General features: G+C 46.1%; 1 protein-coding gene across 1 annotated transcript; it reads left to right on the forward strand.

Annotated features, from left to right (window-relative positions):
* The first annotated feature begins 116 nt into the window (after positions 1-116).
* CTR9 (CTR9 homolog, Paf1/RNA polymerase II complex component) lies at positions 117-27,876 on the forward strand. Its single transcript, XM_084771500.1, has 25 exons — positions 117-681; positions 1,742-1,840; positions 5,587-5,826; positions 6,238-6,355; positions 7,186-7,275; positions 10,294-10,442; positions 12,689-12,796; positions 15,047-15,154; positions 15,247-15,483; positions 15,677-15,766; positions 15,869-15,997; positions 16,092-16,275; positions 17,744-17,832; positions 18,411-18,596; positions 18,672-18,759; positions 18,906-19,054; positions 21,345-21,461; positions 21,553-21,698; positions 22,601-22,672; positions 23,083-23,218; positions 23,321-23,467; positions 24,159-24,316; positions 25,238-25,334; positions 25,554-25,666; positions 26,858-27,876. The coding sequence occupies exons 1-25, from the start codon at positions 637-639 to the stop codon at positions 27,276-27,278; spliced, it is 3,516 nt and encodes a 1,171-aa protein (XP_084627626.1). The 5' UTR covers positions 117-636; the 3' UTR covers positions 27,279-27,876.
* The last annotated feature ends 14 nt before the right edge of the window (positions 27,877-27,890 follow it).

Genomic DNA, 27,890 nt, shown 5'->3' on the forward strand with positions numbered 1-27,890 from the left:
GCCACACCATCGCTCCCGAGTAACCATATACAAATAACTTCAGAATTCACTGAGTATGTCTATTCAGACTAGTCAGAAAGATATCACCAGTGTGATTTGCACAAACTGGCTGCCGAAGACGAACCGATTGCAGAGCAGATAAACGACTGAGTTATCCTCAAGAAGCTTAGGTGGCCCGGAGGGGCACCGCCCAGAGAATTCGTCATCAGAGACCCCGCCTACAGAGGCGTGGTTTTGTCTCAACCCCCACCCGCCCGGCACAGGCCTGTAAAGAACTCAATTCGGACGACCTAGCGGCAGGCGCTGCTCTCCCGAAAGCGCTAGGGTCACCTGCGGCGGACACACCGACAACCTCTCAACATTCAGCTTTTCCGAAGGAGAACTCGGCAGAGCCGCAGGGCGGAGCTCGCGTGAAACACGCCCTCCCGGTAGTGCTTCCGGGACGGGGGGCGGAGCCTCCGGAAGTGGCCGGTCGCCGTCCGCGGCTCGTTGTTTCAGCGTCGGACAGGGAAGGAGAAGGCACATCTCAGGCAGCTCCGCGGGCAGCGAGGTGTGGTACCCTCTGCACGGCTGAGAGCCGTGGGGCTGTGAGCTGCCGGGTCGCCGGGTGAGAAGCGCCCGCTTTCTGAGCTCGCCATGTCGCGGGGCTCCATCGAGATTCCCCTCCGGGATACTGACGAGGTGGGTGCCTAGTGTGGAGCGGGGGGAGGGCTGCGAACTTGCACGATCCCAGCTCCGACTTTGCCCCGCTTGGTTTTTCAGCGGAGAGCCGCTGTCGAGCTTCCGGGCCCAGGCTCCTCTTAGCTGCTCACCTTTCGGGCTGCAAGTACTTCAGGAAAGTTCGCTTTGCAGCCTGCTCCTTGTTGACAGCCCTCGGCTGGCTTCCTAATTCCTGGACGCAGGGGTGTGAGCGCCGAGTAAACCTCAGCGATTACAGAGCAGGGCTCGAAGCCTCCTCCCTGCTGCTCAAATGTGCGATCTTTTATTTTTTTAACCTCCCTGGGGATCCGAGAGGTTGCTCTTAATGCCTTCGAATAAGAGTTTGTCAGGGCCTTCGGATAAAAGTCTGTCAAGGCGCACTGTTAACACAGCTCGCTGGGCGAGATAAGGACCCCGAGATTTAGCCACTCCGGCGTGCTGTGGCAACAGACTCACTCCTCCATAGGTGGCGTGCAGTTTGTCTGAGTAAAGCTCCAGCTTTACTTCAGTCTTACTGGCTATTTCACACTTTTAATTTTGATCGAGGTAGAATTTGTTTCTAGAATCCAATGGTCTTGGGTATATTCCAGAACATTTTAAAAAGTATTTTTGGTGCCCATATTTCAGGCATGTATGTGACACACGATACTGCCCCCATGATTTATGTGTGTGTTGGCATGCAACTTTGCCTGGCCTCCGGTGTCGTAGTATTTCTCAAGTCTCAGACCCCATGGCCTCAGCGCTTTGTTGGATTATATGTAATCCAAGGTTTCATTTTGGTTTTGAGTAAGCAAGTCGTTGTGAGCTTTATAGTTTTAGTACTGTGAAGACTACTAACAGGATTTGCCTGCTTTTCTGTGCTTTGACCAAATCAAGACTAGAACCTATTTTGCTATGTGTTTCCTAATTTCGAGCATGTGTTAGTTCACCCCCATTGAAAGTCCACACCCTTTGTCTATGCACAATGATGAGCATTCACAAAACACAGAAGAGAAAAACTGTGAACTTAGAAAGGAAACAAAGCGTTTATTTTGTGTTTTAGGTCATTGAACTTGACTTCGATCAGCTACCGGAGGGCGATGAAGTCATCAGTATTCTGAAGCAGGAACACACTCAGCTGCACATATGGATCGCTTTGGCGGTCAGTACTCCCATAGCGGCTTTTCTCGTTGACGGGAAAAATATGTGATTTTGGTTTTCATGATTAAATCAGTTGTACGTGATTAAATCATCTGTATGAAAATTCGTTAGGCCAGGCATGGTGGGGCACACCTTTAATCCCAGCACTGGGGAAGCAGAGGCAGGTTTATCTCTGAGTTTAAGGCCAGCCTTGTCTCCTAGGATAGTGAGGGCTACAGAAGCCTGTCTTGAAAAACAAACAAAAAGAAAAGACAATTTGTTATATTATCCTTTGTGGAACAATAAGGACAGTTTCCTGAGTACAGCTCTACTGGTAAGTTAGTGTCCGTTGATAAAGGCAAGATTCGCTTAAGGTAATTGGTTCTCTAGGTTGAGGTTTTAATTACTTAGTGAGAATCAGCGAAATTGGCTTATTTATAGGTAGAAGGCATAAACATTGCTTCCCATAACATTTCCCCTAAAACATTCTGGAAAGTGATTAGGCTCCAAGCTAACACATAAAAAAGCCCTTTTGGTGTGAAACTATTCCTGGCCTTATGTTTTTGTTTTTTGGGGGTTTTGTTTTGTTCTGTTTTGTCAGTTGTTCCTGCCTCCATAATACGAACACTAGTGGGAATTCTCAGCAAAATCTAACCTGAGAGCCTAAAACTTTCAACTCTCTGCTTACTCCATGTGTCCTTTTTATGAGAAATAGTAAGATAAACTGTATTCATTATTCCTAGACTTTGTAACACAAGTGGCTTTCATATAAAGATACATAAGAATTCCCTAACCCTGCCGTGATGGTCAGAAATGTAGATTTGGAACTGAACACATCTTTTGCTCAAGTATCCTGTACAATTGAGCCTAGGTCCTTGCAAACGCTAGGCCAACACTGCTAAGCTGAATCCCCAGCCTTGTTTTTCCCTTTCATTTTGAGATAGAGTCTCACTAAGTTGCCCAGGCTGGCCTTGACCTTTCAGTCTTTCTGCTTAACCTTCCAAGTATTTATTTTAAGGAATATGTAATTGTTAGTGCACAGTGTACATATTACTGAATTTCTCTGAGACGTTCTTATATATACATATAGTGCATTGGTCACACCTGCCTTCCTAACTACCCTCATTACCTTGCCCTGTTAGCAGACCATCTACTTTGAGGTTATCTTTTCTTCTCTCTTTTTCTTTTCTCAATTCCAGCTTCATACACAAAAAACCAAAACCCTGTGCAATGCTTAGCCTTTTGTATAAGACCTCTAGTTCCATCCATTTTCCTGAAAATGACATCGTTCGCTTCTCTGTTACATGTATAGTATATTTACCATTGATGGGTACCTACACTGGTTCCACAGCCTGTGAACCAGGAACTTTAAAAGTGGGTATGCAGGTAGTGTTTATATGTGCTGACTTTTTCCTTCAGATACAAGACTGGAAGTGGTGTAGGTGGGTCGGATGGTAGTCCTTACTTTTAGACTGCGGCACTTCCCTACTGCTTTTCCTCATCCTCGCCAACATTTGTTATTGTTGTTACTATAGGTAATCGCCATTTTTACTAAGTGTTTAGTGAAATAGTAAGTAGAATCTCAATTTGGTTTGGTTTTATTTGTTGGAGTTTTTGTTTTGTTTTTAAAGATTTACTCATATTTCCATGTGTATGAGTGCTTTGCCTGCATGTATCCTTGTGTGCCACGTGTATGCCTGTTGTCTTCAGGGGCCAAAGAGACTGTTGGGCCCCCTGGAGCTGGAGGGATGCACAGTTGTTAGTTGCCGGTCAGGCGCTGGGAACCAATCCCAGGTCCTCTGTAAGAGCAGCAAGTGCTCTTAACTGCTGAGCCATCGTTCCATGCCTGATTTGTTTGTTTGTTGTTGTTGTTGTTGTTGTTTGAAACAGAATCTTATGTAGCCCAGGCTGGCCTCAAACCAGGTATTTGTCTGAGGCTATCCTTGAACTCTTGATCTTCCTGCCTTCACCTCGCAAGTGCTGGGGTTGCAGGTTGGTGCCACATTCCCAGTTCACAGTGTACTTTCCTGATGACTAAGATTACTGAGCATTTTTCATGTACTTAGTCGTCTGTACTTACTCTTTTGGGAGGCATCTGTCATATCATTGGCCTGTATTGATTGGCTTACTTGTTCTTGCCTTTCTTCGTTTGTTAGTTGGCTTCTGAGTTCTCTATGTCTTCTAGAGGTGGCTTCTCTGTTAGGTGAAGCACTAGCACAGACTCTCCACTCTGTAAGCCGTCCCCTCTGCCCTGCTGACTCTTTCCTTTGCTGTGCAAACACTTGGTCCTAGTTCTGTGTGAAGATTTGTGCTTTTGTTTCCTGAAATGTCTTCTCTAAAGGAATCTTCCCAGCTGGGTGTAGTGGCATACTTCTGAAACCCAGCATTTCAGAGTAGGAGGCCGGAAGATTGCAAATTGAAGCTAGTCTAGGCTACATAATGATACCATTTCCAACAACAACAACAACAAGTCAGACCTGTCTCGGAGAAAAAGAAAAGAGTGGGCAGCCAATGTTGACCTCTGGCCTCCACACACATATACCAGGGCAACATACAAGCAGATGCACACACCATACGTACTAACCTCACCCCCACAGAGAAGAAGAATTAGAATCCTAGCATGCTTCGAGAGACTGTCTCAAAACAAAACAAAACCAATTTGGCTTCAGTTTTGGTTCTATCGAAATTATCAGTGACTTTAGGACAGATTATTCACTTCCCTAGGCATTTGCTTCATGGATAATATAAAAGGGATAGCCACTCTATATTAACCATTGTCTATAGGTCACATAGCATGCAGGAGCTGCACACGCTTCCTCTGATCCTTACAACCACCCAGCCTTTATATTATATAAACAGGCTGGCCTCAGATTCATAGAGCTCCATCCGCCTTTGTCGCCGAGATTGGGATTAAAGCTGTGAATGACCACATCTGGCTCCACATTATTTTTGAGACAGGGTCTCTCACTAAACATAGAGCTCCCCATTTCAGTTAGAGTGACTGGCCAACAAGCTCCCAGGTCCTCTCCCTCCTCCTCTCCTCTCCCCTCCCCTCTCCTCCCCTCCCCTCCCCTCCTCTTCCTCTCCTCTCCCCTCCCCTCCCCTCCTCCTCCTCTTCTTTCTTTTCTCTCTGTGTGTCTCTCTCTGTGTCTCTGTGTGTGTGTCTCTCTCTCTCTTTCTCTCTCTCTCTCCACTCCCCCGACCCCTGCTTCCTCAGTACTGGGGTTAAACTATTACTAAACAAGAGACAGAAATATCTTTTGTGATTCCAATTTTAATAGCTTTGTTCAAGTCTCATTGACTTGGATAAACTGCGCATGTGTGAACTGTACTGCTTGGTCCTGAGTGTGGGTGGCCTGTGGAGCTGCCACCAGCCAGCTGAGGCCAGTGAGTGTGTCTAGTGCCCCAAAGTCCCTTACACTGTTCTTTCCCAGGCTTGTGTTTCCAGCCTGCACTGATCTGCTCTACGTACATTTTTGTTGTTCGGCTTTTTCTAGAGTCTTAAGAAGTAGGAGCACACAGCATGTATTCTTTTGGTGGACAGGCTTCTTTGAGTGTAATTATTTTGAGATTTATTTCTGTTGTAGTAGCTGTCAGTAGTTCACTCCTTTGTATCACAGAGCTATATCACATCTGCTTTATCGATACATTTATTAATATTTGGCTTCCAGGTTTTTGCTATTACAAAGAAAAGTTCTATAAACATTTCTGTGATTTTTACATGTGGATGGGTGTTTAGTGTTTGTTAATTTCCTCCTTTGCCTAAAGCTGGAGTACTACAAGCAAGGGAAAACAGAGGAGTTTGTGAAGCTGCTGGAGGCAGCACGGATAGATGGCAATTTGGACTACCGAGACCATGAAAAAGACCAGATGACTTGCTTGGATACGTTGGCAGCCTACTATGTGCAGCAGGCTCGGAAGGAAAAGAACAAAGACAATAAGAAGGACCTTATTACACAGGCAACCTTGCTGTACACCATGGCTGATAAAATCATCATGTATGATCAGGTAAGGCAACCTCATTGTTGTTTGTGAGAGCACAAAATACCACATGAAAGCAAAATACGTGTGTAGCAGATGCTTTGTGAAAAAAGTTTACTAATATAATTGTTGATATAGTAAAAAAAAGATGGATTTATTGAAACCAGAATTGCATTGGTCCTTATACTGTTAAATTTAGGCAGATTTAGTATGTATGTACACATTGAGTCTATAATCCCAGTATTCTCAGGTGAATTTGAAGCAGATTTTTTAAATTGTGACCTTTGTTTTGTTGTTACCAGCAGATTTGCATTTCAGGGTGAGCTTCTCTTTTATGCTTAGGATTCTTCCTGGTGGCTCTAGCGGCTCTGGCCACTGACAGAGGAATGCTGTGCTTTGGTGAATTCTCTGTAGTCTTAGTAAAATCTGTCATTACAGAACCATTTGTTGGGAAGAGCCTGCTTCTGCCTGCTTGAGGGTGACAAAATGGACCAAGCTGATGCACAGTTTCATTTTGTGCTTAACCAGTCTCCAAACAATATTCCAGCGCTTCTTGGTGAGTGATCTTCAGCAGGGCCTTAGGTGCTAGTTGGTCAGCATTGGCCAGGAGCTGTGTGTGTGTGTGTGTGTGTGTGTGTGTGTGTGTGTGTGTGTGTATGTTTGTGTATATATATAGTGTATAAATATAATAAGCTAGTATGTATATGTGTGTCATATAGAGAATCCTGGTTAGTTTTTTTATCAAGTTGACACAAGACAGTCAAATGGGAAAAGCGTTTTCTTGATTGATAGTTGATAGAGGAGGGCCTAGCCCACTGGAGCAGTGCCACCACTGGGCAGGTACAATAAAAAGTCAGGAGGAACAAGCTAGTAGGCAGCACTCCTCCATGGCCTCTGCTTCAGTTCCTGCCCTGACTGCCCTTCATGATGGGCTAAACTATAAGCTGAAATAAGCTCTTTCCTCCCCATGTTGTTTTGGTCTTGATGTTTATCACAGCAGTCAAAAGCAGAGTAGAATAAGTTATTATTTTCTTCCAAAGAGATAACTGCAAGATAGCTATTTATATTGTTATTTTACATAAAGACTTTTAGGACTAAAATAATACATGACCAATGGAGAACACTTTTTTTATTTTGTTTTGTTTGTTTCAAGACAGAGTTTCTCTGTGTAGCCGTGGCTATCCTGGACTTGCTTTGTAGACTGCCTGGTCTGCCTTGAACTCCCAAAGATTCCCCTGCCTCTGCCTCCTCGAGTGCTGGGATTATAGGCGTGTACCACTGTGCCAGCCATTTTTAATGTGATAATTCACTATTTTCAATTATTTCTTACTGAGATATAAATTAAAGAACATAATCAACAGTGTTTGTTTGTTTAAATCACCACAGGGAAAGCTTGCATTTCATTCAACAAGAAGGATTACAGAGGAGCTCTCGCTTACTATAAAAAAGCATTGCGGACTAACCCAGGATGTCCAGGTAGGGGAGTGGTAATTCTAAGCTATTTATGACCAGTTATAAAAAGATACGTTAGGAGTAATGAAATGGCAGTATCAAAGTTATTTTGTTGGAGTTGGGGAAATGGCTCAGTGGAGAAAGTACTTGCCACCGAAGAGTAAGGCCTAGAATTTGGATCTCCTGCTTCCATGAAAAAGCCAGGCAGGTGTGGTACCCACCTGTAATCCCAGCACTCAGGAAAGCAGAGATGGGATGCTGGCACAAGGCAGCTAGCTACACTCACCAGGACTGGGGCGCTCTGGTGTCACGGAGAAACGCTGCATGGGTAAATAAGGTGGAGAGGGATGGAGAAAGTCACCCAATATCAACCCTGCCTCCTGCCAAGATTATTTTTTCTTGGTGTTTTATTTAAAACCTAAACAGGCCAGGTGTGGTGGAGTATGCCTTTAATCCCAATATTTAGGAGGCAGAGGCAGGCTGATTGCTGTGAATCGAGGCCAGCCTGGTCTACAAAGTAAGTCCAGGACAGCCATGGCTACACAGAGAAACCCTGTCTTGAAAAAAACCATAAGTAAATAAATAACCAGATTTTATTATATTTTTGACCTGTGCTAATTTGCTTCCAAAGTATTTTTCATTTAGTATATATTTTGTTGTGTATCAATTATGTGCCAGGCGCTGTTCTATGCAGGGAATGCAGCAATGAACCGAAAAACAAAAATTCTTATCCTCATGTAAGTTACCTTCCAGTGAAGTAAATGAGAAAAATAAATACTGCAAAAGATATTGGTAAGACTTGAGAACTTGAAGCAAATAGGGCTATGAGAAGCATCAGGAGTGTCTTACAAAGGGAAATTCCTCAGGGCTATAGAGTGCTGGGATAACCAAGGATCATGCAGACTTATGGGAGAGTCATCCTGGAAGCACAGCAGGTACAAAGGTCCTCAGAACACTGCTTGGCAAGTTAGAGAAATACTATGGAAGCCAGTGGATCCAGAATGGAAATGGATGGAAAGTAGTAAAAAATGAGATCAAACATACTGCCCACCGCTTTTCATGTTGAGTGTCTGAGATTCTATCAAACTTCAAGCTTTCGACAGAGATGGGAAACGCTGGAGGGCTTTGGGCAAAAGGATTCTGTGATCTGTCTTAGGTTTAAGAGTACCACTGAGGGGCTGGAGAGGTGGCTCAGTAGTTAAGAGCACTGGCTGTTCTTCCAGAGGACCAAATCCCAGCACCCACATGGCAGCTTGCAGCTGTCTGTAACTCCACTTTCAGGGGACCTGACTCTCTCACACTGACATAAAACACGAGTGCACATAAAACAAATTAGAAAGGAAAAAAAAAAAAGAGTACCATTGAACTACTGCACACAGACTAGAGTTGGCTGTGGGGTGAGTAGGCAAGGCTAGCGGTCTCACCGACGAGCAGAGCTCACCCCTAGGCTGTAACAGTGGGTGGTACATGTGGTCGTGTTGCAGTGTTTTGAAAGAAGAGTTGATGTGACATGTGAAGCAACAAGCAAGAACCAAACGCTGAACAAATAATTTTATGAGTGGAACTACATTTTACTACATTTGGAAGACAGTCCAAGAGAAACTAGTTTTAGACATGAAAAGGTTGAAATCCCTGCCTGAGGCACAAGAAGGCAGACTTCCATCTTGGTGTTCATGAAAGAAGTGTGTGATGAACAGATTACCTGGGAATTCACCAATGCATTGATAGTGCAAAAGCCGGGAGAGTGCATGAAGACACAGGAAAGAGGGCCCCGGGACACTCTAAAGCAGTGCTTCTCAGCCCTCCTCACCTGCGGCCCTTTAATACAGCTCCTCATGTTGTGGTGACCCCCGACCCCCAAGGAGAAAGTATTTTGTTGCTACTTCATAACTGTAATTTTGTTACTGTTATGAATTGTAATGTAAATATGTTTTCCAATGGTCCTCAGTGACGCCTGTGAAAGTGTCATCCAACCCCAAAGGCGTCAGAACCCACAGGCTGAGAATAGCTGCTCTAAAGTATAGAGATTAGAACAGTGGAAGACTCGGAAAAGCAGCCTGAGGAGCAGCCAGAGACAACAAAAAACTCACAGTAATGTCCTTGAAGCCAAATGTGAAACATTTCCCAAGGGGAGGGCTGTAGACTGTGTCACATTGTATGACATATGAAACATTTCCCAAGGGGAGGGTTGTAGACTGTGTCACATTGTGTGGCTAGGTAGCAAAACAGGCAGAATTGATGAGCAGAGTGCAAGTTACCAGTGACCGTGATAAGACAGTGTTAGTGGAGTGGTGGGCGTAGCCTGTCATAGAGTGGATACCAGAGGACCCAGAACCAGAGGCAGCAAGTGTGTCATCAGTCGAGGAGTCTGTTGTCTGGAAGAACAGGAGTAGGCTAGCAACTAGAAAGGAAATGCAATCAAGAGACTTTTCTGTAAGATGGTAAATGTTTGAATATGGCTGAGAATGATCCAGAGAGGAGAACAGTGTAATGCAGGAAAAATGAGAGGCAGTACTGTCATGGTGTCTTCAGATTGATGGCAAAGGATCCCATGATCAGTGGAGTGCAGCCTTAGGGAGGGACGTGTTTGTGTTCTGATAGGACCTTGTAATGAGTTAGATTCTATCAGCCTAGCTCAGAAGTGAATGGCAATAACTATAGATACTCAGACACAGACTTGTTCTCTATTTAAATACTAGAGTTATTCATGCATACGTCAGTGTGTATGTGCACTCACACTCATATGTGTGCATATACATACACATAATAATTTTTAGATAGAGGTGTAGCCTCCTATGGTGGAAATTTACTCCAGCAGGTGCTACAAGATTAGAAAAATGCCAATATTAGAGCTATTCTGTTGTATAGTGAGAGTGGTACCCATAAGAGGGGACAAGCATTGGAACGGTATGGTGTAACTGCTAATGAATCAAGTTTCTGGTATGCCAAAAGGTCTTAAAGAGTCCAGACACTAAAATTTGAACTCTTTTAATGTGTCCTAGGTTGACAGGCCAAATGACTTGATTTTATTTTATTTTTTAGCTGAAGTTCGTTTAGGAATGGGCCATTGCTTTGTCAAACTTAACAAACTGGAAAAAGCCCGGCTAGCATTCAGCAGAGCCCTGGAACTCAACTCTAAGTGTGTGGGAGCACTGGTTGGACTGGCTGTCCTAGAACTCAACAACAAAGAGGTAATGGAGAAAAGACGGCCTGTAGCTCCAGGCTCATCCGGCCTGCTGTCCCTTCTCTCGGACTCCGGGGATGAGTTATGCTTTAGGAATGCAGATTTCAGGTCATAGATAAGAAATGTGGTGCCTGTGCTGCAGGCAGCATCCTGAAAGCAAGCACGTTTCTATGGTATAGCCAGAAGAAGATGCCCTCACAGCTTAGGTAAGGTCCCTGCCGTGTGATCTGCTTTAAGTCCAGCATGCACACCACACACACCCCTCAAAAATGGCTTTAGAACTTTGTCAAGTTCAGATCTCAGATGAGAAATTGCAGTTCCCTAGGTCTGTCTGGGATGCTTGTGACAAAGTAACAAGCCCACATTCACCTGACTTACACAACATATCTATAGTTTACTAAACAAAGTGCCTAAGGTCTCACATTGGACACCACAATGTCATCAGACTAGGATCTTTTCAGTAGCTTTGTGTCAACTCCTCCTTAATGTGTGCTTTTCCCCTGTATCTGCCACCTCGTAGTCATAAGACAGTTGCTGTAGCCTCGGATGTCTGTTTGTTCCATTAGTCTCACAGGAGAGAAGGAAGCAAGAGGCTTTCCTTTCTAGGGCTTTCTCTCAGAAGTCCCAGCTGATACTCAAAGGCAGTTCCTGTCCCACTTCTTTATCTGAATGTCCAAACTGTTGCCAGTGTCTCTCAGGGTCAGCTCTGTTGACCAGTGAGCTGTGAGTTGTCTTTACGTGCATTACTGCCCTTCCCTATCGCAGGATGTTTGCTAGCCTCTTTGGCCTTTACCACTGAATGCTGGTACCATCTCCACAGTAGTGATGACAAAAACTGACATTGTCCCCAGTGAGAATTTCTGCCTCAGGCTCATCTCTAGAGAAGGAGAATGGATTATCTTGACTAGTTTAACTCAATCATGATTTGTCACCTGGGGTTGGAAAAAGGGAAGGGAGCTTTCTTTACAGAAATCAAAATGTCTCAGCAACTATAAAATCTACTCTGAGGCCAGTCGTGGTAAGTCATGCTTTTAATCCTAGCAGTCAAGAGACAAAGGTAGGCAGATCTCGGTCTACGTAGATGACTCCAGGCCAGCCAGAGATACATGGTGAGACCATGTGCTATAAGGAAGGAAGGAAGCTGTGTGCTGTTAGCAAGGTAAGTGCCACACCAAGAAGAGAGCTGAGGCAGGACTAAGATGTAAACAACCTCAAGCAAGACCTGACTAAGAAAAAGGAGGAGGAGATGGAGAGGTGGATGGAGAGATGGCCGCTCTTCCAGAGGACCCAGATTCAGTTCCCAGCACCGCATGGCAGCTCACACCTATTTGTAACTCTACTTCTAGGGCTTCTGACACCCTCACGCGCGCGCGCGCGCGCGCGCACACACACACACACACACAAACACACGCAGGCCAAACACCAGTAAACATAAAATAAAAATAAATTTTAAAAAGAGAAAAAGAAGGAAAGTGGCACACACACCCCATACTCACACACAAAAACAAATACTGAGATTAAAATGGGAGTTTCATTACAAATGAATAATAAAAAATCATGAGGCGGCTGGAGAGATGGCTCAGCAGCTAAGAGCACTTGCTGCTCCTGCAGAGGACCCGCGTGTGGTTCCCGTCACCCACACTGTAGCTCACAGCTATACGCTGTTCCCAAGAATCCGATGCCTTCGTCTGGCCTCCACAGCCACTGCACACTCGTGGTGCACATGTGTACAGGTAAATGCTCATACATAGCAATAAAAAGAAATAGGCCTTAGAAATACATTTTCTATTCTTTGTCCTCAGAGTCAGCGTAAGTTATTAAGACTGAAACCAAATATACTTTTGTTAAGAAAACTAAATTTTAATAACACCTTGCTATTTCCTTACTTAGAACTTTAAATATTTTATTTATGAGTGCTCTATTTGCATGTACACCTGCAGGCCAGAAGAGGGCATTATATCACATTACAGATGGTTGTGGGCCTCCATGTGGTTGCTGGGAATTGAAGTCAGGACTTCTGGAAGAGCAGCCAGTGCTCTTAACTGCTGAGCCATCTCTTCAGCCGTCCCCCTTTTCTTTTTTATTAAGATTTTATTGATATTATTTAGAACTTTAAATCCTTGACAGAGAATAGCAATCTATCTTACGGTGTTGAACTATAGATGTAGGGCCTGATTTCCTAAGACTGAAGAGACCTGGACCGTGCTAATTAAGTGATGTCTTCATTCCCCTCTGTTACATTGTTTCTTATAGGCTGATTCCATCAAAAATGGTGTGCAGCTCCTTTCCAGAGCCTATACTATTGATCCTAGCAACCCGATGGTACTGAACCACTTGGCAAACCACTTTTTCTTCAAGAAGGTAAAAATTACTTATTTGATTTTTTTTTCCGAATCTGATGTTTCTAGATATAGTCAGTACGTGATTTCCTTTAACTTGGGAAGAAATTTGGAAATGTCATTTTGTTTATTACTAAATTAGAGCTTGTATTAGTTGCCTGGGGCTGAGCAGTACATTCACGAGCTCACTTCATATGCGTCGGCACTGTGCGCCGTGTGCAGCCGTGATCGGGCGCAGGACGAGTAAGACTGCTGTCTGCACTCCAGGGAACAGGCGTGTAAGCATGCGTAAATGTGGAAGGAAAGGCCTCTGCTCACACACAAACGAGGAAGTGCCGAGCGGTGAAAGAGGCAAGGCATGGGTTGGAGGAGTCGGGACATAGCATGGAGTAGGCTACAGCGGGTGCCGCGTTAGGCTCAGGTAGGGTGCACTGCTTCATGGAATTTGGCAGTAGGTGTGTAGGCGGCAGAGTCGGTGGTGGTTTCGTTTATTTTTACATGTTGATCTTGTCCATCAATCCCACCAACTTTGTGGAAGCAACAGTATTTAGATTTCTTCTTTCTTTGTCTTTTTCTTTCTTTCTTTCTTTCTTTCTTTCTTCCTTTCTTTTAGATTATATGAGGCTTATTAAGGAGCATGGTGGGGAGAGAATGAAGGGAGGGAGGGTATCCCAGAGAGAGACAGAGACAGCCAGGCCTCCTGACCTGCGCCTGGCAGCTGCAGTTGCTTGCTAAATCCCTGCCTGAGAGAGTCAGAGACAGAGGAAGAGAGAAAGAAGTAAGAGAGAGAAAGGGAGTTAGGGGGTAAGAGCTAGGTTTCTCAACCAAATCCAAGAGACCACTGATAAAGTTTTTCATTTGTAAGGTTTTTGTTAGCAAATGTTAATCATACGTAATGGGTTTCGCTGACATTTTCATCTGTGTATGTCATCTACCTTGATCATGTGTCTCCATTTCCCTCTCGTCCCCTCTCCTGCTGATCCCTTCCTCTTTCCAGTCAGTCCCTCTGCCTTTTTGTCTTTTATTTGGTGCCCCAATGAGTCTACTTAGGATTGCTGTAGCAGCTTGGGTGAGAGGCTGCTTATAAGCTTGGGCGCAGCTCACCAGAGGCTACGCTGCTGAGGAAACCGGCTCTTTACCCACCAATGGCAAAGCTTTTATGCAATAAACAGGAAAGCTTAACCTGCCATATTAGAACCAAGGACTAAGTTGTACTCTAAACTTTAAAATACTTGTGTAACGATTTACATAAAAGTTGACAAAAATGTATCGCCCTTACTAATGTGAGCTCCTATACTGTTCCTGTTGTTACTCCCATGCACTCAATGCTTACTAATCCCAAGCATTGTTAGAGAGCATTCCCAGTTCTTACCTCTGTAATGGTCACATCTACCCTATGAGATAAGCAGTCTAATCCATCCCTCCATCCTTCCTTCCTTCCTTTCCTCTTTGTGTGTGTGTTTGTCTGTGTGTGTGTGTGCACACGCATGTACACGTGCATATGAGTGCACAGTTGTTTGGAGGCAAGAGGTTGGTGTCAGGTATCTTCCTCAATCACCCTTTACCTTTTTTTTAAGGTTGTATTTATTTTGTGTGTGCATGTTTATGAGTGTTTTGCCTGCATGTGTGTATCTGCATCCCCTAGTGTCTAATGCCCAAGGAGATCAGAAGGCACTGGATCCCCTGGAAGTGAAATTACAGAACACTGAGCTGCCGTGTGGATTTGTCCTCTGCACGAGCAGCAAGTGCTTTTGACTGCTGTGTCATGTCTTTAATCCCTCTCACCTTATTTTTTGAGATGGTCTCTCACTGAATCTAGAACTCTCCCTGATTCCGTTAGACTGGTTGGCCATTGAGCTCCCCCTTTCTCTGCCCCGCAGCACTAAGGTTACAGACACATGGCTGCTGGGTGCAGCTTTCATGTGAGTGCTGGTGATCTGCACTCAGGGCCTCAGGACTGCATAGCTCTTACCAAGTGAGCTATGTCTCCAGACTGTGCCCATCTTATTGATGAGTAATTGAGGCAGAGTTACTAGATTAGAGCTAATGCTGCATTGTTCCTGATTGGTGCTTTACTTCTCACAGTTGTAGAAGCATAATGATTACTCATTAAACTGATACCTGTTCAGTCATTATTTATAAACTGATTATTCATTATTTAGGGAGAAGATGAAAAAATACCTTATAACTAAATGAAATGCTACTAGTTAAAATGAATCACTGTCCAGCATCTTCTGACATCTCTAAATTGATTTTCTGTTACCAAATGCAGGATTATAGTAAAGTGCAGCACCTGGCTCTCCATGCATTCCACAACACAGAGGTGGAGGCTATGCAAGCAGAAAGCTGTTACCAGCTGGCTCGCTCATTCCATGTTCAGGTGAGGCCATTATAACTTTTCTGCTAACAGGATTTCAGTCTTCTGACCGCTTTTGTACATGTCGTTGCTCTTGTTTTATTCTCATCTCTCAGGAAGATTACGATCAAGCCTTCCAGTACTACTATCAAGCCACACAGTTTGCTTCATCCTCCTTTGTACTGCCATTTTTTGGTTTGGGACAAATGTATATTTATCGAGGTGACAAAGAGAATGCATCTCAGTGCTTTGAGAAAGTTTTGAAGGCATATCCTAACAATTATGAAACTATGAAAATCCTTGGCTCTCTCTATGCTGCTTCAGAAGATCAGGAGAAACGAGACATAGCCAAGGTATGTTATAGCCCTTAGGCACCCCAGACTCCAGCTGTCACTAGTACAGCTGTGAGACGGGTGTGGTTCGCTGAGCACCAAACATTTGGCTTCTTAAGTAGAATATGGAAGCCTGGGTTTGTTTGTTTGTTTGTTTTTGTTTTGTTTTGTTTTACTTTGGACAGCATGGTTTTAATGATCTCATTTATCCCAGGGCCATTTGAAGAAGGTCACAGAACAGTATCCTGATGATGTGGAAGCTTGGATTGAGTTGGCCCAGATCTTAGAGCAGACTGACATACAGGTATAGATGTCTGCTTTCCGTACAGCATGTCTTAACAAGCCAGTGCAGTGTGTCCCTTTGTTCTGGGAGCAAACCTTTCCTCTGTTCACCGTACACATGCAGGGTGCCCTCTCAGCCTACGGAACAGCCACGCGCATCCTGCAGGAAAAGGTGCAGGCTGACGTCCCTCCTGAGATTCTGAATAATGTTGGGGCTCTCCACTTCAGACTTGGAAACCTAGGCGAAGCAAAGGTAGGGAAGCAAAACCCTTCCCTTTTTTCTATGCTTGACCAAGCTGCAGGCACTCTGCTCAGCCATGTTCTATAACAGTGTCTCTTCCTCACAGAAATACTTCCTGGCCTCACTGGACCGTGCAAAGGCAGAAGCTGAGCATGACGAACACTATTACAACGCCATCTCTGTCACCACATCCTACAACTTAGCCAGGCTCTACGAGGCCATGTGTGAATTCCATGAAGCAGAGAAACTCTACAAAAATATTTTACGAGAGCATCCTAACTACGTAGACTGTAAGAATTTAGGCTATGTGTGTGTGTGTGTGTGTGAGAGAGACAGAGAGAGAGACAGAGAGAGAGAGACAGAGACAAAGAAAGACAGAGAGAGACAGAGAGAGAGAGAGATAACTTTCCTAAATCTCCATAATAATAGCAAAACCTTATTTAGAAAAGAATTTGTTAGAACCAATAATTTGTTAGAACAACAACAAAAAAAAAAAGTGGAAATCCAGTGTTCCCTGTTCTCCAAGGGAGAAAAGGATGATGCAGCCTAGAGTGGCAGTTCTCATCTATAATTCTAGCACTTGAGAGGTAGGGGCAGAAGGTTCAGGAGTTCAAGGCCAGCCTCCCTACCTAGCAGGTTTGAGGCACCCTGGCTCTATGAAAGGCCTTGTCTCAGAAAATGAAGTAAGGGGCTGGAAGATGACTGACTCAGCAGTTAAGAGCACTGCTCTTCCAGAGGATCCAGCACCCACATGGCAGTTCACAGCTGTCTGTAACTCCAGTTCCAGGGGACCTGACACCCTCACACAGACGTACATGCAAGCAAAACACCAGTACATATTAAAAGTAAAAAGTGAAATAAAACAGAAATTGCAGTTTCATTTACTTACGCTGAAAAACACACAGATCAGCAGAAGTCCCTTGAGTCATGTTTAGCAGCAGCGAGTTCAGCTGCTCCCCAGAGTGTTTTATCATGGGTATAGTTTGTAAGGGCCCGCCTTTGACTTTGCACTGACATTTTTACATCGTATGGTACGTAGTAAGAGTGGTTTTTTTTCCTTAAAACAATTTAGTAAAATGTCCTAATTTGAGTTTTTACAACTGAGTCACTATAAATTATTGCCATTTTGAAATTAACCTATATGCTCAGCAGTGCTTTTCTCTTTCAAGGTTTCACTCTCTGTAGTTTCATTTGCTTACGCTTAACTCTGCTCTCAAAATAGCATATGAAAAATTCCATAAATAATTCATAAGTTTCAAATTGTGGACCATCCTGAGTGTCGTGAGGAAGCCTCATGCTACTCCAGTCCTCCCAGCCAGGGTGTGAGTCATCCACTCCGAGATGACTGAGCAGTCATTTCCAAGAGCAAATGACTGTCTGGGTACCGGGAGTTGTGTGCTGTGGTCCTTAACTGTATTTTGTAGAGGTCCCAGGCAGGTGTGGTGGGGCATCTTATCTTTAATCCCAGCACGCCAGAAGCAAAGGCAGTTGGATCTCTGAATCCCAGGCTTTCCTGGTCTACATAGTGAGGTGAAGGTCAGCCAGAGCTACATAGTAAGACCTGTCATAAAAGAAAAAAAGGAAGGCTGACCTAGTGATGCAGTTTCTCTTTTGTGTACTTAGAGTGATATGTCTTCATGTGTGGGGGTTTCTCTTCTGTCTGAAAGTATTAACAAAGCACGGCCATCCCAAACGTCACACTTCAGTGTTAGGCTCCTTCACGTGTGAGATTGTGAAGAATTCAATGTGCACTTTCAGGCTATCTGCGCCTCGGAGCCATGGCCAGAGATAAAGGAAACTTCTATGAAGCTTCAGATTGGTTTAAGGAAGCCCTTCAGATCAATCAGGTTGGTGGTGTGGACTCGGTTTCAAAAATTTTCACCCGTTACCTTTCAAAATCAGCCTGCTTGTTTAATGGCTGTGATGTTTCTAGTAACTGTGTCATCTCAGGCTTCAGTGGCTTGTTTTTTCTGTATTTCACTTGTTAAAGACTTTAATGAGTATAATAGTTGGTATGATTATTCATGTCATGATCGGGCTCGTTTTTTTAAATATGTAAAATTATTTTCCTTCCATTTTCTTCCTTGTCGGCATCCTGTCACGGGCACTTGGCCCTGGAGCCTGCCGAGGACAGCTTCCTGAGTCAGTGTCTCGGCTTTCCTAGGTCATCTGAGCTGACTGTGGCTCACAGAAGAGGCTGCACACTGCAGCGGAGCCCTGACAGACAGGGTTATGTGTCCTTAGTTGCTCTCACTGTCTTTACTTCAGTCTGTTCTGTTGCACTTTATATGCTGATACAGACACTAAATTGATCTTGCAACTCACTAACGGGTCTCAGTTCTCAGTCTGAAAACCACATTGTGTTGTAGCCATTAGCCATGGTGAGAAAGAGAGCTATAAAATGTACTTCTTTATATTTACGTAGGACCACCCAGATGCCTGGTCTTTGATTGGTAATCTCCATCTGGCAAAACAAGAATGGGGTCCAGGCCAGAAGAAGTTTGAGAGGATATTAAAGCAGCCAGCCACACAGAGTGACACCTACTCTATGCTGGCCCTTGGCAATGTGTGGCTCCAGACTTTGCATCAGCCAACCCGAGACCGAGAAAAGGTGAGCCATGTCTCCTTCAGCAAGATTGCTGTTCGTATCTCTGTTGAATTTTTCAGTAATTCTGCTTTCCTGTAGGAGAAGCGTCATCAAGACCGCGCCCTGGCCATCTACAAACAAGTCCTCAGAAACGATGCCAAGAACCTGTATGCTGCCAATGGCATAGGTGACTAGAGGCCTTGGGTCCATAGCAGCTGGTGCAGTTAACTCTTTGCGGGTGTTCGCCAATGTGGGGGTTCTGATGAGTGCAGCTGCTTCAGCTGTTCAGGAAGCGGCTGGGACACTGTCACTGTTGGTCTTGTGTACCTTTAGGAGCTGTTCTGGCCCACAAAGGGTACTTCCGTGAAGCTCGCGATGTGTTTGCCCAAGTGAGAGAAGCGACAGCAGACATCAGTGATGTGTGGCTGAACCTGGCACACATCTATGTGGAGCAGAAGCAGTACATCAGTGCCGTTCAGATGGTAATGCCTCTGCCTCTCCACATGTTTGTGTGTCATGTGTGTCATGTGAAGCCACTGCTTCCGTAACCCTTCTGCTCCCGTCATGGAATTTCATGCCATTTCCCTTGATAGTGTCTGGTCAGAGGTTTATAACCGTGTAACGACAAGGCCAGGTAGATGTGAGTCCCTTCCGGTTCCACAAACGCATGCCACAGGCAGAGAAGATCTTCCATGACCCATTTCCCTCTCTGTGAAGTGGAGGTGTCGTAACTTCCATTATGAAAGAGCTGGGCACTAACATGTACAACAAGCATCCACTAAGCGGGAGGGATGGTGTTTAGTCTGTGGACTGAGCTTCAGTTAGGTGATTTTGTTGTTGCTGTGGAGACAATACAGTCTCTCTGAATTGCCCGGGCTTACTGTAAGTTCCTGTGTTTACGTGGTCCTCCCGCCTCAGCCTCCCAAGCTCTGGGATTAGTCATTTGACTGCCCTTAGTTTAAATGGCTTATCTTAAAAGGTTTATTTTTGCGCTCCACTGTGTGTGTGTGTGTGTGTGTGTGTGTGTGTGTGTGTGTGTGTGTGTGTGTGTTGTAGGAAAGCATACCATATGTATACAGATGCCTGAGGAGGCCAAAGATGGTTTTGAAATCCTGGAGCTAGAGTTCCAGGCTGTTGTGAACCACCTGACCATGGGTGCTGGGAGCCAACTTAGGTCCTCTGGAAGAGCGGGAAGCATTCTTAACCGCTGAACCACTAAGCCACTTACCCTGCCCATTGCTTCTCTTTTAAGAAAAAAAGAAATACAAACTTGAAAAAAATAAAATAGAAACAAAACTTGTACCTGTAGAATTTTGTTAGCTTCTCATGTTTGCTGAGTGCTTGAACTGAAGGAAAAGTTATAGTCAGTGTTCTCAGTGTACTAAAGTGACAAAGTTATAGTCAGTGTTCTCAGTGTACTAAAGCGACAAAGTTATAGTCAGTGTTCTCAGTGTACTAAAGTGACAGTTATAGTCAGTGTTCTCAGTGTACTAAAGTGACAAAGCTCTTGGTGCCTCAGGTTAAAGTATGGGCACAAAGAAGACGTTCTGAGCAGAGAGAACATAAGAGGAGCCCAGGCTGCAGGAACTAAGCTAGCTGGCCAGAGGGACTCAGCTCAGATTGCATGCACAACCCAGAGGGTGTATTCTTGGAGATAAGCCATCCCAATCTGCATGATGGCAGCACTGCCTTCTAGAAATGCAAATTAGTCATTAGGGATTTTCCGAGTAATCGCCTTGTCAGTTACCTCTAGCAGGATATGTATGCTTGTGGTCAGAAAGTGTTGCACTTATGTAAGAATTACCCCTGAGGGCTGGGGAGACCACAGTGTGGAGGAGTGCGCGCTGCATAGTCACAAGGACTAAGTTCAGATTCCTAGTACCCATTGTACCTGTTTGTAATCTCGGTGCTGTCAGCGGTGGAGACAGGAGGATCACTGAGGTAGGAAAACAAGGGTGTGGGGCAGCAAGCTCCGGGTTTCGTGAGAAATCCTGTCCGTGGAATAAGGTAGCAAGTGATAGATCGGGACACCTGACATCACCCTCTGGCTTCTCCATCCACACGTCCCCTCACGCACGTGAGATGCATGCCACACATTAGAGTAAAAAGTGGAGGGGAAAAAAATGCAGATGCTCATTTGTTATCCTGACCAACAAATTAACTGACGTGTGAGACTCTCTATGCTCGTTACCACTAGTTTCCACAGAACCCGGAGGAAGATGTTAGAGCAGGTCAGCACAGGATCCAGGGGTATGCCTTGTCATGGTGGCCAGGGAATTGACTCTAGTTAGTGAACTGAAGACTGGAGAAAGGGTTCCCAAGCTAAGTCTGAGGCAGACAGACAGACAGACTTAAATCTCTTTACCCTTCCTTTCTGTACTGCTCCAAATTTCCAAGTGAAAATATTTTAAGTCTAGTTTTTCTGTGATCAGATTTTCATGTTGTAAAAGTGTAAACTGGCTAATGTCAGAAATCAACTCCGGATTATTTTCTGAAATTAACCAGAGTGGAGTGTCTTCTCAAAACTTTGAGAGCCCGACACAGCATACACTTCATCCCTGCTGTGGTTGGTTGGTTGCCGGTGTTTTTGTTTTTGTTTTTCCCGAGACAGGGTTTCTCCGTGATGCCCTGGCTGTCCTGGAACTCACTCTGTGGACCAGGCTGGCCTTGAACTCACAGATCTACCTGCCTCTGCCTCCCGAGTGCTGGGAGTAATGGCGTGCGCCACCACGCCCAGCTGTGCTGCTTCTAACTACCATCTTCCTTCTGTAGTATGAGAACTGCCTCAGAAAGTTTTATAAGCACCAGAACACTGAAGTCGTGCTCTACCTGGCCCGGGCCCTCTTCAAGTGCGGCAAGTTACAGGAGTGCAAGCAGACGCTGCTGAAGGTAGCGGGACTCCTGTGCCCGCCCGCCCGCCCGCCCTCTGCTCCTGAACATTCAGCCATAAGGAGTTAACTTGCTTGCTTTCTGGTTACAGGCCAGACATGTGGCACCCAGTGATACAGTTCTGATGTTTAATGTGGCCTTGGTCTTGCAAAGGTTAGCTACCTCTGTCCTGAAAGATGAAAAAAGTAATCTGAAGGAAGTCCTTAATGCTGTGAAGGAGCTGGAGCTTGCACACAGGTAAGACTTTTGAAGAAGAAATGCTTTAAAATGGTTTGTTTCCTCAAAAAAAAAAAAAAGACTTGCCTCAAAAAAATAATAATAACAACCATTGGGGAAAGCAAGCATTAGAGGTCTAGAACAGTTTGGTTTAGGCCAAAGCACACAGCTGCCATGTGGTGGCGCCAGACTCCAGGCAGAGTCCTGCCACACTGGCCTCTGGAAGCCTGATCCTAGACCTAGGCGGCTAGTTGTGGGCTTGCCCTAGATTTTCAATAATCTCTCAGCAGCATGAGCCCGCATTTTACACATGTGAACTGTTTGTTTTCCGCTTGGGTTGGTTTCACGTTTTGTACCAGTGTGTCTTAATGGGATGTTGCTTTTCATCCAGCTAAGATTAAGATTTTATCACTTGCACCAGGCGCACGGTGTAATCCCAGCACTCGGGAGGCAGAAGCAGGCTGATCTCTGTGAGTTGAAGGCCAGCCTGGTCTACAAAGCGAGTCCAGGACAGCCAAGGCTACACAGAGAAACCCTTGTCACTAAAAAAGAATCTTATCACTTACTGCTTCAGATATTTTCAGCTCAGTTCAGCTGTGTTTGGCCTTACAAGACTTAGCAAGTCAGTGTGTGGTAAAGTGAAAACCTCACATCTCTGATTGATGGTCTGTGCTTGAGTTCATCTCTGTTAATACTCCTTGCCTCATCTCATGAAGTGCCAGTGCTCTCATGGCCTAAGCCCCACCCACCATGCTGACACAGTTAGTAAATTCAGTGTGTGCTACCTGTTGGTTCCGGTTAGTGTTTAGTTTACTGACAGTAGTAAATATATGTTGCCTTCCTTGATGAACTGTCTGTTAAACATGCTGAGGGTCTTAATGTGGGGATTATGTGAAATAGCTTTACCTTCTCCTTCCGTTTAGATACTTCAGTTACTTGAGTAAAGTAGGAGATAAAATGAGATTCGATTTGGCCCTTGCAGCCTCGGAAGCCAGGTAACGCCCTGTTGACAGAAGCTGGCTGTGGGCAGTAGCAGCGTGGGTGTGCGTTAGGAGAGTGTCGCCATGACACGGTGCTCCCTTACTTCCTCTCTGTGGGGAGTCCCTCACCCAAGCACCTTTTCAGACTTTGAGGAAATTGATGTAGTATATTTAGGGGCTGGGGAAATGCTTTTTCTTTTTTTCTGTTGTCTTTTTGAGGTGGGATCTTACTCTGCAGCAAGGCTAGAACTCAGGACCCTCCTCTCACACTGAGAAACACGTCTCTGCTTTACTCACATTATGTCAGTGAATCAAGACAGAACTTCGGGGTTGGAGAACTTAGCACAGCTGATAGTGCTGGTGTGGCTTTAAGGAAAACAGGCGCTCCTATGGGTGACGCTGTGTCTCTGCATCTGAAATGTTAGGCAGTGCTCCGACTTACTGAGCCAGGCCCAGTACCATGTGGCCCGGGCACGCAAGCAGGATGAGGAAGAACGGGAGCTGCGGGCCAAGCAGGAGCAGGAGAAGGAGCTCTTACGCCAGAAGCTTCTCAAAGAGCAGGTGCGTGCACACGCTGAGCTCGGAGCCAGCCCTCCCTCCGGCTGCTTGGCACTTGCTCTGCTCCTTGTAAGAGCGTGTTCATCGGTCCCGTCCTTCCCCTAGGAAGAGAAACGTCTCCGAGAAAAGGAAGAGCAAAAGAAACTTTTGGAGCAGCGGGCCCAGTATGTGGAGAAGACCAAAAATATCCTCATGTTCACTGGCGAGACTGAAGCAGCGAAGGAGAAGAAAAGAGGTGGAGGCGGAGGGCGGGTAAGCTCTGCCCCCACCCCACCCCACCCCACGCGCCCCCACACCCCCACCATGGCCTCAGAGGCAGCCTTTGGGCTTTCTGAGATGAAGAGCTTGGTTCAGTTGGCTCAGTACTTAGTTCTTAGCCCTGTTGGATAGTCTTCCAGCACAGGCCGCAGGGTCTGGTGTGGGCAGTGGTCCCTACCTTTTCGGTGTGTGTGGTGCTGTGGGTGAGCACGGCTTGACACGGACGTGCTCTGCAGCTCATCTGCCGCTGACCTCAGCAAGCAGGTGGGCCCTGCTCTCTAGTGGTTTGACTTAATGGTTTAAAAGCGACCATTCGGTCGAACTGTACTTTGAGTCTCAGTCTTCTCCCAAGCTGAGAGATTTGGTGTGAAGTTCTTTTGTGCTGATTGCTACAAAGACCCACAGCTCCCAGACAGCCACAGAGTCATGGGCATAAACAACCAATGCCGTTCTGCGTTCTGGGGGCTTAAGTGGGTTAAATGCATTTATAGTTGAAGATGTGCTTAGCCTATGCCAACTTCTCAGGCAGTTGATGGGACTTCTCAGGACGAGGGCTGGAAATGCAGGCCCAGCCAAGCCCCTCTTCCATGTGACTTAGTAAAGGTCTTCACTTGTCAGAGGCCTCCTGAACCGAGCAGCACTGTCACTGCCTGGAAGGGGCTGATTGTGGTCTCTTGGATTGTAGCGTTCTAAGAAAGGAGGCGAGTTTGATGAGTTTGTCAATGACGACACCGATGACGACCTCCCTCTATCCAAAAAGAAGAAGAGAAGGAAGGGCAGTGGCAGTGAACAGGAGGGTGACGAGGAGGACGGTGGAGAGAGGAAGAAGAAGAGGAGGAGGAGGTAGTGTCCTCGTTACTATTCTAAGTGTCTGTAAAGGCGAGAGACCTTTTATACTCTGTCTTCCCCAACTGCTTCCTGCTTTCATCCATTTCAAAAACCCAAGTATGTAATTTGCATGTGTCTCTAGGTTGTCCCTGAGGCAGCTGAGAAGCACCGTGTCCTCCTTGTCATTTTCTTTCTTGAAATGGGGCCTTATGTAGCCCATGCTGGCCTTGAATTTACTATGTAGCCCAGGTTAGCCTTAAACGGGGATCTACTTGTCTCTGCCTCCGGAGCACTGGGATGATTGGTGTGCACACCACACCCAGTTCTCTTTTCTTGTAATGTGTTTTGGCCACAGATAGGATGTGAAGTGAGCAGCCAGGATGGCAGGCTACACTGACTCCATGTGCAGTACTGGCAGCCACTGAGCATTGCTCTCTGCAGTGTGAGTGAATGGTTGTGGCAGTGCCCGTTAGCCACCCAGTGCTGTCTGCATAAGATCCAGGATGCCCCACTCTTCCCTGCCTAGGAGTCTTCTTTCGGCTGTGGTACCCAGCCTTGCCCTTCCTATCCCTCGGCCAGTTATCTTTGAGAAAGAACCTGTGAATCCACTCAGACCATCACTTGTGTAGCTGTGGTGAGGATCTTGGCAGCAGCTGGGAAGGGAGGAAGAGTAGGGGAGAGACTTGGACATCCAAAACCAGGTCGGTTCTCCCTTAGTCACTGCACCAAACACGATTGCAGTGCAGATAGGGGAGGGAGCTGCACAGTGACAAGTTAGTGGCAGATGTCACTGGTTTGCAGACTGTATCCCCTGTGCCCTTGAGCGCATAGTGTAACTGAGGTCAGCGTCCATACAGAGGGACACTACTGTGGTGGCAGTGTAGCCTCAGACCTGCAGGCTGGGCCTCCTGATAACTCCTGCTGTTGCTGTTCAAGACCTCCAAAGGGAGAAGACGGATCTGATGACGATGAAACAGAAAACGGCCCCAAACCAAAGAAACGCCGCCCACCAAAAACAGAGAAAAAGAAGCCTGTAAGTTCTAGAGCTGTCTTCCTGCCCTGTGTGTATGTAAAAGGCTGAGTGTACTCCTCTCCTGCCCGTGAGGGGGCGGGGCCACTTTGTCAGCTTCTTCATCACAAATGCTTGTTTTCACTGGTGCCTGTGGATTCCATTACTATAATAAAACCTGGTCTGATAAGATTCCCAATAATGTGAGAACCCAGCTAACAGGTCATGCCTGCCCTTCTCTAGCCCAAGCCAGAGCGCCTGCCGCCTTCCATGAAGGGAAAAATAAAATCCAAAGCCATCATATCGTCCAGTGATGATTCTTCAGATGAGGATAAGCTGAAAATTGCAGATGAAGGGTAAGAACCCCTCCTGGTGAGTTCTAATGGTGGGTAAGTCCCAGTCTGAAGAAGGGCCAGAATTTCCCAGGGTAAATTCTAACAGTGGGAAGCCACAGTGGCTGCTAGCTAGACGCCTAGGAAAAACAAAAGTGGAGAAGAGAAGACTGGGAGAGGCCAGTGTGCTGTCTCCTCACCAGCTTCAAGCTGGCCTTGTCCTCTGCATGACCCTCCATGCCTAGCTGTCTTGTAGCTAGAAGAAACCGTAGCTGACTTAGCTGACGTTCCCTAGGAGGCACACTAAGCCCTAAGCAGACTGTGATCCTGCTGCCCAGCACTAAGTGGCTAACAGTGCTACGAGTAGCCTGGCCTTGTGGAGATGAGGAATTGAGTGTCCGTTTCTTCTCTTGTGGGCCTGGTGACGCACCTCCGCCTTCCTTGAGAGCTTAGCCTAGCCAGCCTGTAGGGAGCTCACCCTGAGCTCACAGCCTTGATGAGTGACTCCTGGCTTGTGCTCCCTCGCCTCCTCACACGCCCACCCTTAGCCTCCTGGAAGCTTCCTGTACGTCTCCCTGAGGTCCCCTGCGGCCGTCTCTTCTTCACTCAGCCAACATTTATAGCCCTCCTGAGAGAGGGCAGGGGATGAGGCTGCCTCAGACCCCAAGCACCTCGTGAGGGCTGCGTGTGGCTGCATTATATTCCCATCTACTGCTCTGGGGAACACACCCACCCTGGAGTTGGTGGTGGGAGCTATGTTTGGTAAGAGAAGAGGTGTTTAAGTGTAGTGGCGCGGGGAGAAGCCCTGGCTGGTCAGAGGTGGCAACAGAAAGGTCTGTGAGGATGCTCTAAAAATACTGGCCTGCACAGCTCTGGATTGCTTTGCCCTTGTCTGCACGGTGCACCCCCCAGCTGTTGCTAGTGGACTTCAGGGCCAGGGGAAGAGATGCAGACTCTTCAGAGACCGAGTCTGTAAGGCCGAGCTGCTGCCAGGCTTGTGCCTCTAGCCAAGGCCAATTTAATTGTGCTGTTTGCATCAATTAAACGTCCTCATTGTGCTCACTCATTGTTGATCTGTTTATAATTAAAAGCCCACATCTACAGAACAGCACACAAAACAAGTATCCCAGGAGCCCGTGTGAGACATCAGGCATGACCCAGAACAGAAAGTGCTGTTGGCCGCTCTAGTGTCTCACCTACACCTCTCTCCTCCAGACACCCCAGGAATAGCAACAGCGATTCGGACGATGACGAGCGGCCCAATAGACGCGCCTCATCTGAGAGCGACTCAGATGACAACCAGAACAAGTCTGGCAGCGAGGCAGGCAGCCCTTTGAGGTCGGGAAGACAGGAGTCGGATGAGGATTCTGACAGTGACCAGCCATCCAGAAAGAGAAGGCGCTCCGGCTCTGAGCAGTCAGACAATGAGTCTATGCAGTCAGGGAGAAGCCCCTCTGGAGGGTCCGAGAATGATTCGCGCCCCGCTTCTCCAAGCGCAGAGTCGGACCGCGAATCGGAGCAAGGGTCCGACAATGAGGGTTCTGGCCGAGGCTCTGGAAATGAATCGGAACCAGAAGGCTCAAACAATGAGGCATCAGACCGAGGCTCGGAACATGGGTCAGACGATAGTGACTAGGTTTATTTCATCAAAGACTCAGTGGGGAGGGGAGCTTTATAATATATAAAAGCTGTGATAAGAACATTTCAGATGGTTAGTCATTTGTGACATTTTTCTTAAGGCAATTTTTTTTCTATTTGTATATTTGCTAAACTCCAAAATACATTTCCTGTGCTAGAGTCCAGTGTATGAAACTGGAGCCATGCAGCACCTGCATTACAAGGCAGCTCCACCTGTCATATGTGAAAACTGCAGCAATGCACAGATGCTAAAGCATTCCCACCAGGCTTGCCCGGGCTAGCCTGATCTCCGGTAGGCAGCATGTTGCTATGTATGGTTTTTGTTGCAAACTTGTACCAAATGTTGCAGAAACCGAGATACATGCCTTTGTTCCCTTTTGAGTTGAGACTGAAAGTTTTATTTCTGGAGGAAGAGATGTCTCTGTACTGAACTTGAAAGGAAGGTGTTCATAGTGTGAGGCTGCAGCCATGAGGCAAAGTTGCTAACACTGGGGAAGGTACGGTGTGGAAAGTGCTTTTCTGTTGTTAGGATGGGAATTCCCCCCTCCCTGCTCCCCCCCCCCCCCAGCCACTCAATAAAGCCTTTACCAACCGTGGTGGGCAGCCCTGC

The sequence above is a fragment of the Acomys minous genome (genome assembly GCF_964271855.1).
Source record: "Acomys minous genome assembly, chromosome: 2".
Taxonomy (NCBI): domain Eukaryota; kingdom Metazoa; phylum Chordata; class Mammalia; order Rodentia; family Muridae; genus Acomys; species Acomys minous.

Coding starts and splice junctions, on each gene's coding strand:
- CTR9 (XM_084771500.1), top strand. CDS start 637: ATGTCGCGGGGCTCCATCGAGATTCCCCTCCGGGATACTGACGAG. Junction 18,597..18,671: donor CAACCCGAGACCGAGAAAAG/GTGAGCCATGTC, acceptor GCTTTCCTGTAG/GAGAAGCGTCATCAAGACCG. Junction 23,468..24,158: donor GAGGTGGAGGCGGAGGGCGG/GTAAGCTCTGCC, acceptor CTTGGATTGTAG/CGTTCTAAGAAAGGAGGCGA.